At 44.3% G+C, this 18,227-nt stretch overlaps 2 protein-coding genes across 6 annotated transcripts in view; both read right to left on the reverse strand.

Annotated features, from left to right (window-relative positions):
* Nucleotides 1-1,891: 1,891 nt before the first annotated feature.
* LOC109896391 (FYVE, RhoGEF and PH domain-containing protein 4) lies at nucleotides 1,892-10,927 on the reverse strand. Of its 4 annotated transcripts, none has more exons than XM_020490641.2 (12): nucleotides 10,576-10,927; nucleotides 6,308-7,155; nucleotides 6,056-6,201; nucleotides 5,649-5,805; nucleotides 5,329-5,467; nucleotides 5,033-5,091; nucleotides 4,665-4,811; nucleotides 3,971-4,155; nucleotides 3,838-3,868; nucleotides 3,667-3,738; nucleotides 3,282-3,407; nucleotides 1,892-3,093 (listed from the first exon to the last, which is right to left on the reverse strand). In XM_020490641.2, the coding sequence occupies exons 1-12, from the start codon at nucleotides 10,685-10,687 to the stop codon at nucleotides 2,878-2,880; spliced, it is 2,238 nt and encodes a 745-aa protein (XP_020346230.1). In that variant the 5' UTR covers nucleotides 10,688-10,927; the 3' UTR covers nucleotides 1,892-2,877. The 4 variants fall into 4 exon arrangements, with proteins under 4 accessions (XP_020346230.1, XP_020346228.1, XP_031687723.1 ...); XM_020490639.2 differs by having other exon boundaries at nucleotides 2,525-3,093; nucleotides 3,661-3,738; XM_031831863.1 differs by having other exon boundaries at nucleotides 2,525-3,093; nucleotides 3,661-3,738; nucleotides 10,843-10,902.
* A 125-nt stretch (nucleotides 10,928-11,052) lies between these two features.
* The window catches only part of LOC109896742 (protein bicaudal D homolog 1), a 38,773-nt gene continuing 31,598 nt past the window's right edge, over nucleotides 11,053-18,227 (reverse strand). Inside the window, exons 8-10 of one of the 2 annotated variants that reach the window (XM_020491059.2) lie at nucleotides 17,887-18,097; nucleotides 13,716-13,791; nucleotides 11,061-13,273 (exon numbers count right to left, since the gene is read on the reverse strand). In XM_020491059.2, the coding sequence (XP_020346648.2) occupies nucleotides 13,744-13,791; nucleotides 17,887-18,097 (259 nt within the window). In that variant the 3' untranslated portion in view covers nucleotides 11,061-13,273; nucleotides 13,716-13,743. Of the gene's footprint in view, nucleotides 18,098-18,227 lie in introns of both variants that reach the window. The other variant, XM_020490567.2, reaches the window with a different exon arrangement.

Here is an 18,227-nt window from a genome sequence, read left to right on the forward strand (position 1 = left end):
CAACAGTTTGGGGAAGGACCTTTCCTGTTTTTAGCATAAAGCAAGGTCTATGCAGAAATGTTTTGTCGAGATCTGTGTGGAAGAACTTGACTGGCCTGCACAGAACCTGACCTCAACCCCATTGAACACCTTTGGGACATATTGGAACAATGACTGTGAGCCAAGCATGATCACCCAACATCAGTGCCCGACCTCACTAATGCTCTTGTGGCTGAATGGAAGCAAGTCCCCGCAGCAATGGTCCAACATCTAGTGGAAAGCCTTCACAGAAGATTAGAGAGGCTGTTATAGCAGCAAAGGGGAGGGACCTACTCCATAATAACACCCATGATTTGGAATGAGATGTTTGACAAGCAGGTGTCCACATACTTTTGGTCATGTCGAGTATATAGTGGAAGGTCTCCATCTCCATAAAATGTGTAGAACCTTTCCATAGGAATATATTTACTTAAAGAGATGCTCCTGTACTTTGGTGAAATCATTTTTAAACCATTTTTCTCATGATGCCATCTATTTTGTGAAATGCACCAGTCCCTCCTGCAGCAAAGAACCCCCACAACATGATGCTGCCACCCCCGTGCTTCACGGTTGGGATGGTGTTCTTCAGTTTGCAAGCATCCCCCATTTTCCTCCAAACATAACTATGGTCATTATGGCCAAACAGTTCTGTTTTTGTTTAATCCGAGCAGAAGAAATTTCTGTGGAAATAGATACTTTTGTACCTGTTTCCTCCAGTATCTTCACAAGATCTTTTGCTGTTGTTCTGGGATGATTTGCACTTTTCACACCAAAGTATGTTGTCGTGGAAATGTCCTGTATTACCAAATCATGAGAGCAAACCACACACAAGTCAGAGTTATCATAAAGTCCATCTTTAATTATATGAGCTTCACCATAGCCCTGTTACTCTCATATCAATTCAGTGTCCATAAATGAATTCTCTGAGAGTGCTTACAAAACAGTCCTTAGTATCATTTATAGCCAAGACTCACCCATCAAAACTCACATGACGAATAACAGATCTTAGGAACATTACACAAAGAACCTTTTACCCCACTCTGGGCCCCAGTCATTTTTCCCACATAAGCATACTATAAAAATGTATAAAACATCTTATTTATAAATATTACCTAAAGGATTCTGATTCTGCCACGACAATGTTCATCTCTAGGAACCAGACCGTGCCTCCTTCCTGAGCAGTATGGTCCAATGGTGTTAATACTTGCGTACTATTGTTTGTACAGATGAACGTGGTACCTTCAGGCATTTGGAAATTGCTCCCAAGGATGAACCAGACTTGTGGAGGTCTACCATTTTTATCCTGAGGTCCTGGCTGATTTCTTTTGATTTTCTGATGTCAAGCAAAGAGGTACCGAGTTTAAAGGTAGGCCTTGGAATACATCCACACCTCCAAATGACTCAAATTATGTCAATTAGCCTATCGGAAGCTTCTAAATCCATGTTCTGGAATTTTCCAAGCTGTTTAAAGGCACAGTCAAATTAGTGTATGTAAACTTCTGACCCACTGGAATTGTGATACAGTGAAATAATCTGTCTTTTAACAATTGTTGAAAAAATTACTTGTGTCATGCGCAAATTAGATGTTCTAACCGACTTGCCAAAACTATAGTTTGCTAACAAGAAATTTGTGGAGTGGTTTATAAAACAAGTTAATGACTCCAACCTCAGTGTATGTAAACTTCCGATTTCAACTGTACCTGCACATGTAATGGACCATTGTCGGGTCACGAGTGCTACTTTCAGAACTACTGGCAAAAAAAGTATAAGAGAATCTCTTTAATAACACATACTGCTAACATAAGAAACTTAACTGAGTTACTTAAAAAGTTTCCAACTTTTCTTTTCTAGTGCAATAAACACCTTGCTTCACTTTTAAACAAGTTTAACTTTATTTTTTTCAAAAGGTAAATCGTTTCAAATACAAACTGTAAGGTTACTTGATTTTCTGATCCAGATAGGGAATAGCCAGAATACTCTTACATCGAGTTTTTATACAAAATACATCTCATTACGGTATACAGTGCTCCAAAAGTACAGTAACATTTTGGCTCTGTACTTTGGATTTCAAATGATACAATGACTATGGGATTAAAGTGTAGACTGTCAGCTTTAATGAGGGAATTTTCATCCAACATTTAGTATATAGTCCTCCCCATTTTAGGGGACCAAAAGTATTGGGACAAATTCACTTATCTGTATTGGCATTCACATTAATGTAGAAGTATTTAGAAACATATATTATATGCTTATTTACAATACAAGTAACCCTAAAACTACACAATACATTATGTACTATACATTTCTATTGGGAACAAAATAATCGGAAACCACCAAAACAAACAGCAAATGCATCCAACAAGGTTGTAGAGTCACAAGCTTGATGTCATCATTGTGTGCTAGGAATATGGGACCAAATACTTTGTACTACTTTAATACCCATAAGTGAATTTGTCCCAATACTTTTGGTCCCCTAAAATGGGGGGGGGGGGGGGGGGGGGGGGGACTATGTACAAAAAGTGCTGTAATTTCTAAAAGTGTCCCCCCCGTCTGCACTTTAACATTGTCACTGTCCCAATACTGTTGGAGCTCACTATCTCATTAAGGCCATAACACTGAACACAAGTACAGACACTTGGGGATAGTGTGTGAACACTGAGGCTGTTCAAGCGAGCCTCCTCACTGTCATTGACAGCCAACCCGTTTCTATTGGAGACACTCCCGTAACCATTATCAGTGACACTTCCGTTGCCATTGATGAAAGTCCCCTTGCCGTTGCCAACCATGGCGTTGTCATCCCATTAACCACCATCCCATTTTCATTGACAACCGCCGTCACCTGTCCCCTGCAAGGGGACCCTAGACAAGGCCTTCAGATCCTGGGGAAAGGGTAGGGATGGAAATGGGGAGGTGGGGTGTGGAACCTCTAGAATGCCCCCCCTCCTTGCCCTCTCCCCTCTCCCCTCTGTTGGCCCGGAGGGTCAGGGCAGAGTGGCAGTCTAGACACACCTTGTTCACCTTGTTGCCATCGTACTCCAGAGTTACTTTGTTGTCTGAACACCTCCAACACACCACCTAACAAACAGGTGGAGACACAAGACGTCATGGTCATATCGGTATGGTTATGTTAGAAAGAATGGAAGTAAACGGAACATGAATGCCATTTCAACTAATCATAACCTTAGCCCAGCCTTAGGTAAAGTGAATGTGTGCATCTATGTGTGAATGTCTATGTACCCGTGTGTGTGTGTGTGTTAACTCACACAGCCACAGGCTCTGCAGTGGTGTTTCCATCGGGTGAGGGCGTTGAAGGGTTCGCTACACTTCATACACATGGTCACCTCATTGTCCCAGATCCATCGAGGGGCACGCCGACCCAGCTCCTCCGTCTGTTCTCACACACACAAAATCATTTCGTCTAGCCAACCTGTTTTTCCACCCATACATGTAAGAGGATCTCAAATGAGTTGTTTCTCCTTCCCTTTTGCTAAATGATCAGTTCCCCTCCACACCCATTTGCCTGTGATTTATCCCTCTATATGAATACAGCAAGCATACTGTACAGATGGAGAAACACACACAAAAGCATGGAAGACAATATTGTATTGGTCTCTGTTTTGCAGAAAAATAAGGGATCCTTACAGATACCTCTACTTCTTTAGAAGCTGACTTAAAATTCTCATTCTTCTGCCGGAAAACATCAATGGTGTCCTGAAAAGCCTGAAAGTACAAGGCACGTTAGACCATGTGTACTCTATATACTCATTATGTGCCATTGGTCATTTAAACATGTTTCAAAATATGACAAAGCACTGTTACCTTTATCCAGTCCTCTTCGTCTTGTTCAGAGCTGGAAAGACAACGCCACATGTTAACATTGATACAAAATATATACATCCATCCAAGACCTTCAGGTGAGTTATATTATTGTGACCCCCCACAATCCCCTCACCTGGCCTGTAGATCCAGGGTTCTCTCCAGGGTCCTCTCCTTGCCAGATACCTGGAAGGTGTGGGGGTGGTGTTCGTTGGTGGTGCGCTGCACCGTCATGCCCTCCACGTCAATCCGTGTCCGCACGGTGAAGCGCTGCCCCCCCAGGCTGAACCGAGGAGTGCAGCACAGCAGCATGTTGTTTAACTGGATGGACAGCAGGGGGAGGGAGAGGCAAGAAAGACATGAGGGTTTTAAGTATGCGCCACAAGAGTCTCCTGAATGACCCATTAATGCAAGAGTGAGTGTTGATCTCATTCCACGGAGGGCAGAATATCTGTTTTTTTCTCCTTTCAATTAAGACCTAGACAACCAGGTGAGGGAGTTCCTTACTAATTGGTGACCTTAATTCATCAAGCACAAGGGTGGAGCAAACACCCGCCCTCCGTGGAATGAGTTTGACATGTGTGGGTTAAATGGATGGATGTTCAGTGGTTCCTAGTCAGTGAAGTGCAAGATTCTGATGAGAGATTATTTAATTTCAAATTATACATAGCAGAAAATCATTTCTGTTCTACACTATACATTTCTAGAGCAACATTATGTAATGTTGCGTCCTCCTAAACGCCATAAGGTCTCCATTGGGAAAGAGATGGTCTGACCTCAATGGGACTTCCTGGTAAAATAAAGGTTAAAATATTGTGAGCTGGTCTAACCAGGAAGACGTGTCGCTCCATGGCGGAGTGCCTGGCAGCCAGCATCAGGATACGTCCCTCCCGGATGAACTCATTGGAGGGGTTCATCACGTCCTCCTCCTCCCCCCCCAACATCTCATAGATCTCCAGCAGCTTCTTCAGATTCTCCTAGAGGACAACACAGTAGAGCGGAGGATGTTAGACAACAAAGCAGATCACAAACTTCTGTTCCAACCGATTGCAAAATAACGAAGTACAGGATGGTAACAGTGGTTAACAGTAGTAACATTTTACTCACTATGCCTAAAGAAAAATGGTCTCTAGATATACTGTACTGACAATTGTTATCTGCAGTAAGTAGAGGATTAGCATATTAGTTCTGCACGTACTGATTGGCGGATGGCACTGTTGGAGTGCGTTGCTGCCATAGAGATGACCTGCAGAGACTCTGAAGGCAGAAAAAGAGAACACCTTATTTTTTTAGGATAGCAAAACCACAAAACCTAATCTATTATGGTTTCTGTGACAGTTCCTCAGACTTGTAGTAACTGTGATGACACTGCGTGAGTCTTCGCTAGCGATGAGGACTACCTGATCTCTGTTACTGTAAGAGTGAGGCCAGCCTTTGTTGATCTACTGTATGTTGGACTATGTCTATGCTACAGTAAGGCAGGTGCCAACTCACTCTCTGCATGACTGTGGTCTGAGTCATCATCAGGCAATCTCTTGAGGTAGTCTCTCAGCAGCATCTCATAACGAGGTAGCCTCTGGACTGGCTCCAACATGTGGTGCTGCAGGGTCAGACTACCACACACCTCCTGACTCTGGAAGATAACTCTAAATCAACAACAGGGCAAGACCGACTAAATGTTTCCACCACTGCAAAGTCAGCAGCTATTGATTTCCATTGGGTGAATGGTGATATGAAGATTAAGAGAATGAATAAAGATATTCAGGTAAAGTGTGAAGAGAGATTTACTCTGTGTCCCTGCCCAGCCACTGTACCTGTATATCCTGTATGACGTTCCTGAATGGTGCGGACCTCTCCGTCCAGACTCTAAGCAGCTCCATGGCGTGGTTGAAGCTCATCACGTACTCAGCATACATCCTGAGGAAGGGAGCATGCTGCTGCATGACATCACCCAGACGAGGGCTCACAGACCTGTGTAGTCAAGGGTCGGAGATCAAAGGTCAAAAAATGATTATTTAATCACTGTTTAGAGATGATGCTAGCGATTTAAAGTAGGAATGTTAAAACCACGGCGGTCTTTGTGAGGCTGGATGAATTACATGAAATATAACCGTATTTTCATTTAATAACAAGGTTCCAATCCAATCATGTCCTTCAGTTCCATTGTAAATAATTACTTCATGTACTTCAATTGCAACATAATCTATTTGGGTTGTCTCACCATTGGCCCATGTGCGTCTCCAGGTCTGGCAGTAGGAACTGGCTGTGGAAGGTGTGGATAGAGGAGATGTTGGAGAAGATGGTCCTCACCACATCTACAGGGAACAAGCCTTTACCGGCCTCCTGAGTCAGCCGGGCACAGAACACCTGCACACACGTTAAAACACTGCTAATTAATACATACTGATCAAGTCATGTGGTGATAACTACAGTGGATGAACAGAAACCGTGAAGTTGACAGTGACACACTGACCTGGTCTAGCAGGTGAAGGCGAGCAACATAGGCCCTCTCTGTGACCAGAAGCTCGTTGGCAATCTTATACAGCTTCTGTTCAGTGGAGTCCTGCACCCTCATCTCCTCACTCCCTCCCTCCATCTTCTTCTCATCTGTAGAGCTCTCCTGAAGCTTGGCCTCCTCAGTCCCAGTTCTGTGAGAGGGGGACAGGTCCACATCGAGCCCTTTATCCACCTTCCCTCCGTCTCCTACATGGCCATCGACCAGTACAGCGTCCCTCATCAGGTCCAAACCATTCATATTTATGGGAGAGATCTCCCTCGCTCTGCCCTCCCTATGAGCCACTACTACTGCCCTGTCTGGACTGTGTCTGTGAGCATCCAGTCCTGTGTGGGAGCTGTCGGTAGACCCACTGTCTGGGTCTCTAGGCTGGTCTAGGCTTATAGAGGTGGTGGTATGCGTTGGGCTGCTGTTAGCTGATCTGAGCACAGACTGGTTTTCCTCAAGGTGAATGAGGTCAGGCAGGCTGCAGGGTGATCCTGCCATGTGACCATGTCTCTTCATCCTGGCCCCAGGGCTTCTCAGCTGGTTCAGCCTAGATCCTGCTCCCTTCCCTGTGGACTGAGATCCTAGTTTGGAGCGCTTCCCTGGGCTGTGGACACCTAGTCCCTTTCCTGGGCTCTTGGTCCCTGGTGGTACCCCCTTCACTTGGCTGTGCCTCGGCCTGGTCCCATGACACTTTCCTGGGCTGTGGACCGTTAGCCCCCTAGCTTGGGGTCCTGATCCCGCCCCTGTGAGTAGAGCTCCTTCTGGCCCCGTGACAGGGCACTCCCCAGGGCTCTGGAGATGGGCAGGTTTAGGAGACACTGGAGATAGGGAGGGAGAAGCGGAGTAAGGGATCTATCCTAGCCTGGTTCCAGAACAAAAATATAAAAACGCAACATGTAAAGTGTTAGTCCCATGTTTCATGAGCTGAAATAGGGAATTAATTACTTTATATGAACTGTAACTCAGTAAAATCTTAGAAATTGTTGCAAGTTACATTTATATTTTTGTTCAGTGTATTTGTGCCGTCTTGCCAACTCCTATTGGCATGACAATGTCCATAGAAGTTGGCAAAACAGCACAAACAGATTTTGGACCAGGCTACATTTAGCTTGCAGTAGAGTCTACAGGGCATTTGTAGTGGTATTTTAACACTTCATTTTAAACCAACCACACTCCCCTCAGTCCCCGTACTGTGCTTTGTGGTTTGAGTAGGGATTTCTTAGCAGGGCTCTTTCCATTGACCTCCTCTCCAATTGTGGCAATGGTGCTCCCACAGCTACAGTACTATACACAGAGCCACATGTACTGCTGCTCAGTACTGAGGGAGAGCGAGAGATCTACTTAGAGTGAGAATGGACACCTGCCATAGTGACATACAGTAAGGATATGAGGAAGTTAACATACTTTGAACAGTCCATCCTCTGATGGCGTACTTAGGCCGTCATTGTAAATAAGAATTTGGTCTTAACTGACTTGCCTAGTTAAATAAAGGTTCAATTTAAATAAATCTGTAATCGACACCCCTGTGACTTATTGGTTGGAGGGGAAATCTGTGTTTGCTACATCCATTCTGGGGTTTTGAGATTGGTGACGTGTGCCCATTGATTCTTGAATAATGTAACTTGCAGATGCCTCATGAGCTTGGTTCAACCGTCTTTCCCAGACGGAACCAAAAATGTAAACTTGTTTAGCCCCGTTGTTTGTGAACAATGTACTTGTAAACAAACACTGTAGCCTCAAATGGTTAAAACTATATAGTTTTCGTCTCGTGGTTGGTCAGTCTTTGCACCCATAGCGCGGTCTATGAATGTGAGAGTGGTTGCATTTCTCCACCCCTATTCTCCAGCTGTTTACAGGAACATTAGCACAGTGGCTACTTGTCCCCCACCGCTTTCTTTTCAGGATAATTATATTGTGTTGACTAATGAGTGAAATGTGTGTAAAACTGAATAAACGTTGTAAAAAAAAAAAAAATGTTTGGGCAGGAGAACTGTGTTACCTTGTTACAGTATTCATAGGGTGTAGCTCACTACTAGACTGTTCTCTACCCCAAATGTGGTGCCTCTCAATTCCTTTGTAAACGAAGCGGCCTTTATTTATGGTAAAAGCGGACATTGTTCTTTCACTGAAGGCGTTAGCGTGCTTTTTCTACGAGTTTCCAATGCTTTCAGGAGTTTTCCCCAATGATGTCAGGAGAAATGAATGATTAACAACTGCATTCCCGGACAAAAACAATGCCAAGCGCACTGACATTATAACCAACGCCTGGAATCAAATTCCCCACGTGTTGCAGAGATGGTGTTTCTCCCGGTCATCTGACTGCTTTTCCTTCTCACTTCCCTCAACATGTTAAGCCTTTCTTTCTTACTTCGCTGGAGAGATAATAGGCTACATGTCTTAGACACTGACTGCAGTCTGTTGGTTATTTGTCTACTGAGGAGGAGAGGACCGCCAAAGTGACAGTTTGTTGTTTCGAAGTGGGCAAAAGTTAGCAAAACAGGTTCTGGATGTCAGGCTAACATTCCACTCCATGTTTATTTTTTTTATTTTTTATTTTACCTTTATTTAACCAGGCAAGTCAGTTAAGAACACATTCTTATTTCCAAGGCCGTCACTCGGTGTCATGCTGATTAGCATGATAAGGAGTGGCATGATAACTCAAATAGACCGGTACCCAGGCTAGGTAAAAATTCAACGGAAAATGCCAACATGAGTTTAGCATAATAAACACGGACTCTGCAGTATTGGCACAGTTTGTGTTCACAGACACACTCAAACCCTGTGTGTTTGTCATACAGTGGCCAGTTAAATCGAATATTACTTCGCTGGCTTAAATGGCACTGTGAAATAGTGAACCAACTGAATGATCGGCATTTGCATGTTTCTGATCAAGAAAAAGCCCACAACTTAAATCCACAAGATGTGTTGTCGGTCTCTGACAAAAGTGTTCCAGAGAGGACAGAGGAGCGCTTCGCACACGCACCTGCTGTTCTTGAATTGAGTCCTGCGTCGGTCTCATACACATGCAAAAACAGTAACTCACTGCTTATCAGCGAGTGTCCCTTTCTGACTGAGTGGTTACTGTGTGACTGTCTTGTCAGAGGACGTGTAAGGGGAGGAGTTTCCTGAGTGAAATCAGGTGACAAAACAGTTCCATCAATAACTCAAGAGTATTTGTTTAGCATCTTACATTAGGTTGAATCTACAACCTTTTATTTTTTTCACCCTTCTAACCTAGGACCTACCGCCTCCAGTTTATTACTGGGGGAAATAACATAAACGTGAGACTATTTTCCAGTGAGGAGACGTGGATGAGAAACAGTTATCTCCACAAACAAACTACATCCGTGTCTAAGGGACAGTAAATCACTAACATATTATGCCAGTCAGCTGTGCTCAGTCAACGCCTTGGCAGACATCACAGACACTATGTTATGGCTTCAGAACTACATAGACAAGAGGTAATTCAGTCAGATTTGTGCAGGTGAACGGAGATTTCAGTTTAGCTCAACTTCAGTAATCCAAAGAGCTGAGCCCAGCTGCTGACAATTTGCGCACACACACAATACCTAGAGAACGTTGTTTACAAACAAAACCCTGTTATGTTTTCAGGGCATGCCAGTGGTAGATTAGTATAACCAGTGAAACTACTGACTCTTCTGCCTTAGACATGGCTGAGTTCACCCACTTCAAAGCACTTGAGATGGTCACACAAAAAAAAAAGTGTCTGGTAATTCAACCGCTAATAATACATTGCCCGAGTAGTTTACAATTAGAAAATGACACATTAGATTATTTTGTAAAGAATATGCGCTAATATCGCGTCTCCATTGTGGCCATGACTGAAAGCCCTCAGCTAGGGACTAAACAGGAGACACTGGGGCCGTCACTACTGTACAGGGTTGACCAGACAGTTCCTACAGCATTAGATTGGGCTCCCCAATTACATGTAAACCTCGTCCATGTCAACACACCACACCAGGGTTTGCCACTCTCTGGTCAGAATGTCTATCTAAAGATAACGTGGCTGTGGACATCTTCACAGTTTCCTCAAAATATGACTTCGGATCAGAAACCACAAAGGATCCATCTCCACTATTCTGCTCAAAATGAGTTAAATCCATCATAACATGCATTGCAAAAAAGACGTCATAGGCTACAATAGGATACATTTGAAATCTGTCCAGTGTTAAATCACTCAACGTTTCCAAAAACAACTGCAGTTTGAGAAGGCTGACCTTCAATCTCCCGCGGTATTCCCTTCGACTTTCTCCTCACCGCCGTCCGCCTAAACTCCTCCGTCTCACGATGAGTGGTCTTCACACTCTCCCTCTGTTCACCGTCAAACATGGTAATATGATTTATAATAATAACTTTTATACCACTTATTGTTCCCTTGAGCGTGAATAATGATCGGTTTCGAGGCGTGTAGTCTACGAACGCCGGAGGGCTTTACGCAGGTAATTACCGAGCTGCTCGTCCAACAAAAACATAAATAAGCGTACCAAATTCCAAAAGTCCAATACCGATTTCCACATGCCATGAATCTCCATCAGTAGAATCGAATCCCGATAGATCTTAAACAACCGCACAAAAACCGCCCCCGTTTTATAAACCCTCCGCCCACTGAGAGCCTTCTGTAGAGGGAACTCCCAATACTGTAGGCCATTTTCCTAAAGGTGTTTATGGTAAAGTTTTACAAAAAGATACACAAATGTTTAGCAGTCCCCTATAAGATTAGGGGGGATTTATTGTATTTTGAAATGTAGGATTTACATGGTTTAATATGCAATAAAAATGATTTGAAGATACCATACATTTATATATTGCTGTCTGAATGTCTAATGTTTTTTATTGAGTTGTCGAGTAGTGTTGATATTGTGCAAACCACGTTCAGTGCTTCATCTTTGTGCCCCGTCTACTATACACTCTCCAGGTCTAGGAAAGGTAGCTAGTAACATTCGTCATTTTCTCCATAGCTTACTGTATGTCCAGTTGGCCTATGTACAACTTCAATGGTCTTTGAACAATCTGATAGGTTTAAAGAAACCTTGATATACATGAGCAATACATATGGTGGGGGAAAATAGACCGAGCGAACCAGTGTTACAACATACAGAATACTCATGATATCCTCATTATTGAGGAGACATTGTGACTGCTAACTGTGCCATCCGCTAAACAGAGGCGGGAGACAAATGTCGTTTGAACGCGTTCAATTGTGAAACTGACTAGATATCCCCTTTCCCGTACTCTCGCCCTTGGGCTCCAAAGCCAGTTTGCTCTCCCAAACTAATGCCTAGGGTTTTAGCTTTGTGGGTTAATACAGTCTCTGGCTGGTTACACAAAACTCCTCCCCTCTCCTTCATCTGCTTCATATGATGTCTGAGAAGCCTAGTGCGGTCTTTGGCAGTTTGTTACATGGCTTCCAGTTGCAATAGATGTAGGTGACGGAGCAGATAGGACAGCATTCACCAGAATAACACAAAACGATGACAAAACCCAACGTTTTTGAAACCTTACTGTAGTTAACAACCACAGGTCTGGTCAGAGATCCTGTAGAAATAGAATGTTCAGCCTAAAGCCAGGTTGAGGTGTGTGAATTCATCCCATTGCCACGCCTCTGAGCTGTGACTGGACGTGTTATATAGATGGTTAAAAGTTGCTGGGTGGTGGTTTGAGAAACGCTCCAAATTGGTATTTCTAGGTTAGGATACATAGCATCATGGTTGAATACAGTACAGCATAAACTGCCAATTACCTCTACTATTACCGCAACTACAGTGCTACTAGTACTACTATTCTATAGCGAAATCTGTCTACACGCCGATCCAGCATGGTTACTTCCATACACAGGATGTAGAAAACAAGAGGCAATCTTGGATAGAGATCTACTTTCAACATCATTATTTAACCCAGTGGGGGTTAACAGACGATCACAACTAGTATTGGAATGCATTGGTCAGTTTGTGCTTGTAAATCAGGAGGTTGATTGATTCCTTCAGAGAAACAGGTTGACCAAGAGTACTTTCCAAATGGCACCCTATTCCCTATGTAGTGCACTACTTTGTGGGATATGGTGTCATTTGGGGCGTAGATGATGTTTCAACATAGATACTGTAGAACCAAGGAAGGATGATAACGGTACAAACACTGTCAGCTTTTACAATGTTTGGAAATCTCTTATCCTGTAAAACACATTCAAAGTGCAATAGAAACATTTATATATACACACCGCAGGTGTGTGTGTGAGCAAAGTGCATTTTAAAGAAATTCCGTAGAATATAAAAAACAAGCTACGATCTTGGTGAGGGGTGGGGACAAGCAATGAATCCAATCCAAAAAGAGCAGAAAAGGACTCAAACATTCTGGGTTTGCGAAAGCTAATACCTTTTTTACATGCATTTCAAATACACAGTTATGGCTTTGTCCTCTGCCCCCTTGGCGTTCACTACATACTGTATGGTACCATTAATGATTGTACAGCTAGCTATACATTCAGCAAAACCCAACAGTTGTCCACCTCTTGAACCCAACAAAATTATCATCCCTGGTCGTAACATAAAAGTATATTTCAACAACCCCCAAAACACCATAGACAAATACATGATGAATAATGACTAATAGCTAGCGCGGTAGTAAAGATGGCTGCATGTCGTTCTTTTCTCCCACAGACCCTCAAGTCAGACAGTCTGTTATAAGTCTTTGTGAGTGTCGTCCTTCTCTTCCTTCAGTGAGAGGCACTGCTCTGGCTCTGCTCAGCAGAGTCCTGTGATGGGGTTAGAGGTCAGGGTGTAGTAGTTCCAGGGTTATAGAGGACCTGGGGAACAAGGCGGCTGGGCGAGCCAAAGGAGAGGCACTCGTGGGGGGCTGCTGCGGTAGCTGCTCAGGGGGCAGTGAGCTCGGTACTCCCGGATAGCCGACACAATGCTACGTCTGGGAGGAGCATGACCAGAGACAACCAGAAGACAAGAGGAAGAGGAGATAACAGGAGATACACTGTACCTGACAAAGATCTCAGACATCTACCTCAATCACTCACAGACAAAAGGACGTATCAATGAGGATTTAAAATAGACTAATTTATAGTGTTTATGGTAGGTCAAGAAAGGCATAAAAAAAACTCACACACCCAAAACACACAGGGTTGATTTTCTGATGCTGTACCCTGGCTATACTCCACAAGCAAAATGATATGGAATAATTCACATATACTGTAAACATATGCAACGTTTCAGGCCCATGTAGATTTTTAGACTGATTCCAGATCTGTTAGTGCTCTTGCCAACTCATTGTTTCTTTGTGGCATGACAATGAGTGAGGAGTTGGGATGATAGCACAAACAGACTGGCACTAAATTCTGGTCTAAACTGTTTACCTGCTGACTTGGGAGGCCTTCTCCCACCTTAGCTGTGAGGAGACTGGCGGCACTGTGGCAGCAGACTTCTGACGATCTATGAGAGACTGACAGATTAGATGGAGAGGTGACAGGGATGGGGAGCAGGGGACATCACAGATGATCATATCCAAGGGAAAAATACAGACTACTTACCAAGATCACCCCCCCCCCATCACCCCAGCGTTTTCAAGAAGTACATATAGTGAAAAAAAAATCTTCAATAATGTTCCTATGCTTAAATATTCCCAAATCCCTAACAACTTATGTATTTGATATATTGTACTGTTCAATGGAATGTACGCTTACAGTATGCTATGATGAAACAGTGTGCTTGTGCAATAACTGAGCAGGCGGTGTAAAGTCGGCCTATGCATATCTGAGTGGAACACACGACAGCAACTTCATGAAACTGAGATTATAAGGAATTCCTCCCTAGAACACATGAGAGAGATGCTCAAGGCCACTCAAAACAGAAAAGATGACGACACACAAAATACAGGTCATTTATACATGATATTTACAGTATATATGAAGAGTATGAACATAGCACTGTACACAGCATACGGCTTTCCAATACCCTGTGTTATATACACATGCATATAAAGTGCTCAAAAGCTAACAGGCTGACAATCAGTGGTAACTATTAACAGTCTGCCTGGAAATGGATATGGCGTTAGCACAGGCAAGGATGTTAAAATTGACAATGTTCCACATTATGAAAGACGCCTGAAACAGAGAGCAGAAGAGGAAAATGGCATTCACTGTATTCACATAGAGGGAGAAATCACAGGCCAATAGATGCGGTGAGAAACGAATACATTGGAAAGGGGAAGGAGGTCAAAAACGCATTTGACAGGATTCAAATCCTCTTGCATTTACGGATGGAATTATGATGTCGCGGGACCGAAGACAGGAATGAGTTTGGTGGGTGTGTGATGTGTGTGTGTATATTGGAGAGTGCGAGTCGGGCGGAACGAGGAGGGTTTCACAGAGAGGAGGTCACACTGGTTTCCTTTCTTGAGAAGCTAAGACGGCATCTATTTGATATTTGACAACCCTTCACTTTTTATTCCCTTATTGCAGAAAAGATCTATATCCAGCTAATTTACCCTACGATGGAAATGTTCCATATTATAACCTACACTACACTACAACTACAAAGGTGTTCTGCTCAAAGTAACAGGCATACAGTGTTGTGTCAAGGCAGGTAGATGGTGCAGATGTAGAAACTGGAGTGAAGGACAGACTCATGTCAAGTAATTGCTAACGTGATGAAGGGTAATGAATGAAACAGAGTAATACAAACTCCATGTATAAAAGGTCACTGAGGTGGTTCCCACACCAAATCTACAGTGTTCATTGTGTTTCTGTACAGTCACCATTAGATGACTATTGGAAAAAAAAACATTCCACCAGCTCAATCAGCCCAACAATGAGTGCAAGAACAGTGAGTATTTCTGTTGTGAGAAATATGTAAATGTTCACCTAACGTTGTCAACAATGTAGCTGAGAGGAGTCCTGTCAAATGCGGTTTTTATTTGCTCCATGTTGCCTGTTATAACAACATGTAGATCACTTGAACCAATGGAGACTGGGATTGTTAGAGTATAGACACACAGGGTTGTTGTGGTACTCTGGGCTCCAGATTTGGGACTGGCGGGGGAGGGGGAGACCGGACTGGGTCAAAACAGGGAGAGACTAAGGAGACTTTTCTGACCAGCATCCCATTGACAGCACAACTAGCACAAAATCTATAACTGACCCTTAACCAAACTCATAACCTTAACGTCATTTTAACCAATTCAAAAATTAAATATCGGTTTGCACGTCAGCCACGTCCCCTTAGTTCTTCCCGTCAAAACCAAACTGTGCATGGATTGGGCCAAAGTTGGCAAAGGCTATTCACCTGCCAACACCCAGTAGCAGTGTATCCCTCATCAAGAGCACTTACGCTGATCATCTGGCAAGGCTTTGTTATTGTCCATTCTAACCTATTGGATAGGGTCAAAAAAACAAAAAACAATATGAAAACTGTTGTTGTTGGCATGATCAGGTTGTACTGATCAGGTGCTGTAGTTGTTAAGGCACACACATACACAGGTGACACACTCACATGTGCAGAAACTGTGGAATCCCATCTATGCATCATACAGTAGCTCTACACTAACTAACCCATAGCCTAAATGTCATTCAAATGTTGGTCTATATTTCTAGATCAGCGTAAGGATAATTCTGGTTAACAATACATCCTTGTTGAACCCCAGTTGAAAAGTGTGTGTGTGTCAGCTTCCCTGAGTTTGGTGGTAAGTGAGTTTTCTATCGATGACATTCATCCATCTATGTTGCTGTGTTCCTCTGGAGTTACCCTCCGAGGCACTAGGGGTGCTACGTAGCCACAGCTCACTGTCTGTCTCGCCTACTGATATGAAAACCAGAATCACCCATCTCGCTCTGTCTCATAATGCTAACATTAAAACCATCATGGTGTGCTGATTCCAGGTCATTTATGTTACAGGTTTAATATGATATTCAACCTCGTCTTCAGTCTAAGTTCTGAATACACAGTGACATTACAAACTGCCATTGGGTGGTGCTAGACTCCAAATATGTGGCAGGTTTACACAGCAGATGTGAGGATGACTGCAATAACATTATGAGGACAGTGTGTACAGAGCTGTGAGTAATAACTGAACAATTAAAAATAGCAAACAATCCATAATCATTGATCTGTCTTATCCAATACTTGCTTTGAATGACATTTGGTTACAGTATCTGTGATTTTCATTAAAAACAGAGAGCGCGAATAACACTGTCAAGTGGTTGATCTGTGGAGACATCAGTCCAACATGTGAACAAATTCCTTCAAATGTCCAGTTAACCTAAACATCCTTCTCATCCGTCTTTCCAAACAGCGGCAAGGTCCTGCACACGTATTCACTTGCTTGTGTGGATGGCGACTTGATTTAAAGGGCGAGACCAAAACTACTGTGTATGTATAGTCTGTAAAGTGCCCTGTCTCTCCTGTAGCTTAGACCGATCAACAGTCTGTGAATAAGAGGAAGGCAGGGCTACTTGTGCTCCATGTTGTGTTAAATCCCTGAGCAGAGTCAGTCCGAACATTCGCGCCGATACAGAGCCACATCCACATGCTGCATCGAGGCCAGAGGCTTAGGCACAAGAAACAGGAAACCAGTCTGTCCTCCTCTCTGTAAGCCCCACCCACTCTCCCAGGGGCTGATGGGAAATGTAGTTTTGCATCATTAAAGAGGCTGATGGGATTTGTAGTAGTGTCCGCGAGGAGGTTGATGGGAATTGTAGCTTAGTGTCTGCGAAGGTGCCGATGGAATCTGTAGTTCTGTTTAGAGAGGGGACTCATGGGATTTGTAGTGTTGTCAGTGAGGAGGTTAATGGGAACTGTGGTTTAGTGTCAGTGAGGGGGCCGATGGGAACCGTAGTACCTAGGGTAGAGTGGACTGTAGCTGCTGGTGAGACTATATGAAGTGTGGGGGGTGTACGACGAGGGTGGGGTATATGATGAAGGAGAGTAATGAGCAGATGAAGGGGTATAGGAACTGGAGGGGGTATAAAGGGAGGAAGGGGTGTAAGAACTAGAAGGGATATAGGAACTAGGAGGGGTGTAAGAAGAGGGGGTATAAAGGGCTGAGGTACGCGTCAGGTTGCTAAGGGGGCGAGTTCGGGGGGAGCTCCATGTCAACCGGCGAGACCCCAGTATGGGAGAACGGTAGGGGGAGGAGGGGGCCGAGCCAGGCTGAGCACCCCTGCCAGGAGACGGCCGTGTGTCTGAGGAGTAATGCCTGGAGAGCCCAGTACTGCTACGTTCTAAACTAAAACTGTGGGAGTCGAGACTGAAACTGTGGGAGTCGACCTCTAACGTCCGGACACCCAGTGCCCACTGGGAGTGATCCAGCATGTGGGGAGTGGATGGGGGGGTCCAGGAGGAGGAGAGCGCTTCCAGGGAGGGGGGGCTGCCTGGTACTTTGGGGCCTGAGGGGGCCGTGGAGGAGGGGCTGACGGAGTGTCTATGATGTGACGTAGGGGAGCTCAGAGCTAGGGCGTCTGTAGTAGCAGAGGTCAAGTTTAAGGGGGCGCCAGCGCCGGTGGTGGGGCTGGAGGGAGGAGCAGGACTTACTTTGGGGGTGCTGCTCTTCATGCGGGCCACCTTGCTGCCGCGGGTGCGGTGCGACTGCTCCTGGTCAAAGGCTAGGTCCTCTAGACGCTGGGTCAGGGCTAGTTTCTGCTGGATGGCCATCCGCAGGAGCGAGTTGAGCGTCTTCTTCTCGTCCTCCGCCGCAGCCAGCTGCCTCTGCATCTCATCCAGCTGAGTCACATACTCGTCACACCTGAGAAGTTTCAAGGAGAGGGGTTGGGTGCTTGCAAAAAACAAACGTTTTGGTTACACAGTGTAGGTGGAGATGGGTTCAGAAGAAATAACGTGATCAGAAGAAGAAGTAGAGAAGAATGGAGAGAGCC

Source organism: Oncorhynchus kisutch, linkage group LG9 (genome assembly GCF_002021735.2).
Source record: "Oncorhynchus kisutch isolate 150728-3 linkage group LG9, Okis_V2, whole genome shotgun sequence".
Classification (NCBI taxonomy): domain Eukaryota; kingdom Metazoa; phylum Chordata; class Actinopteri; order Salmoniformes; family Salmonidae; genus Oncorhynchus; species Oncorhynchus kisutch.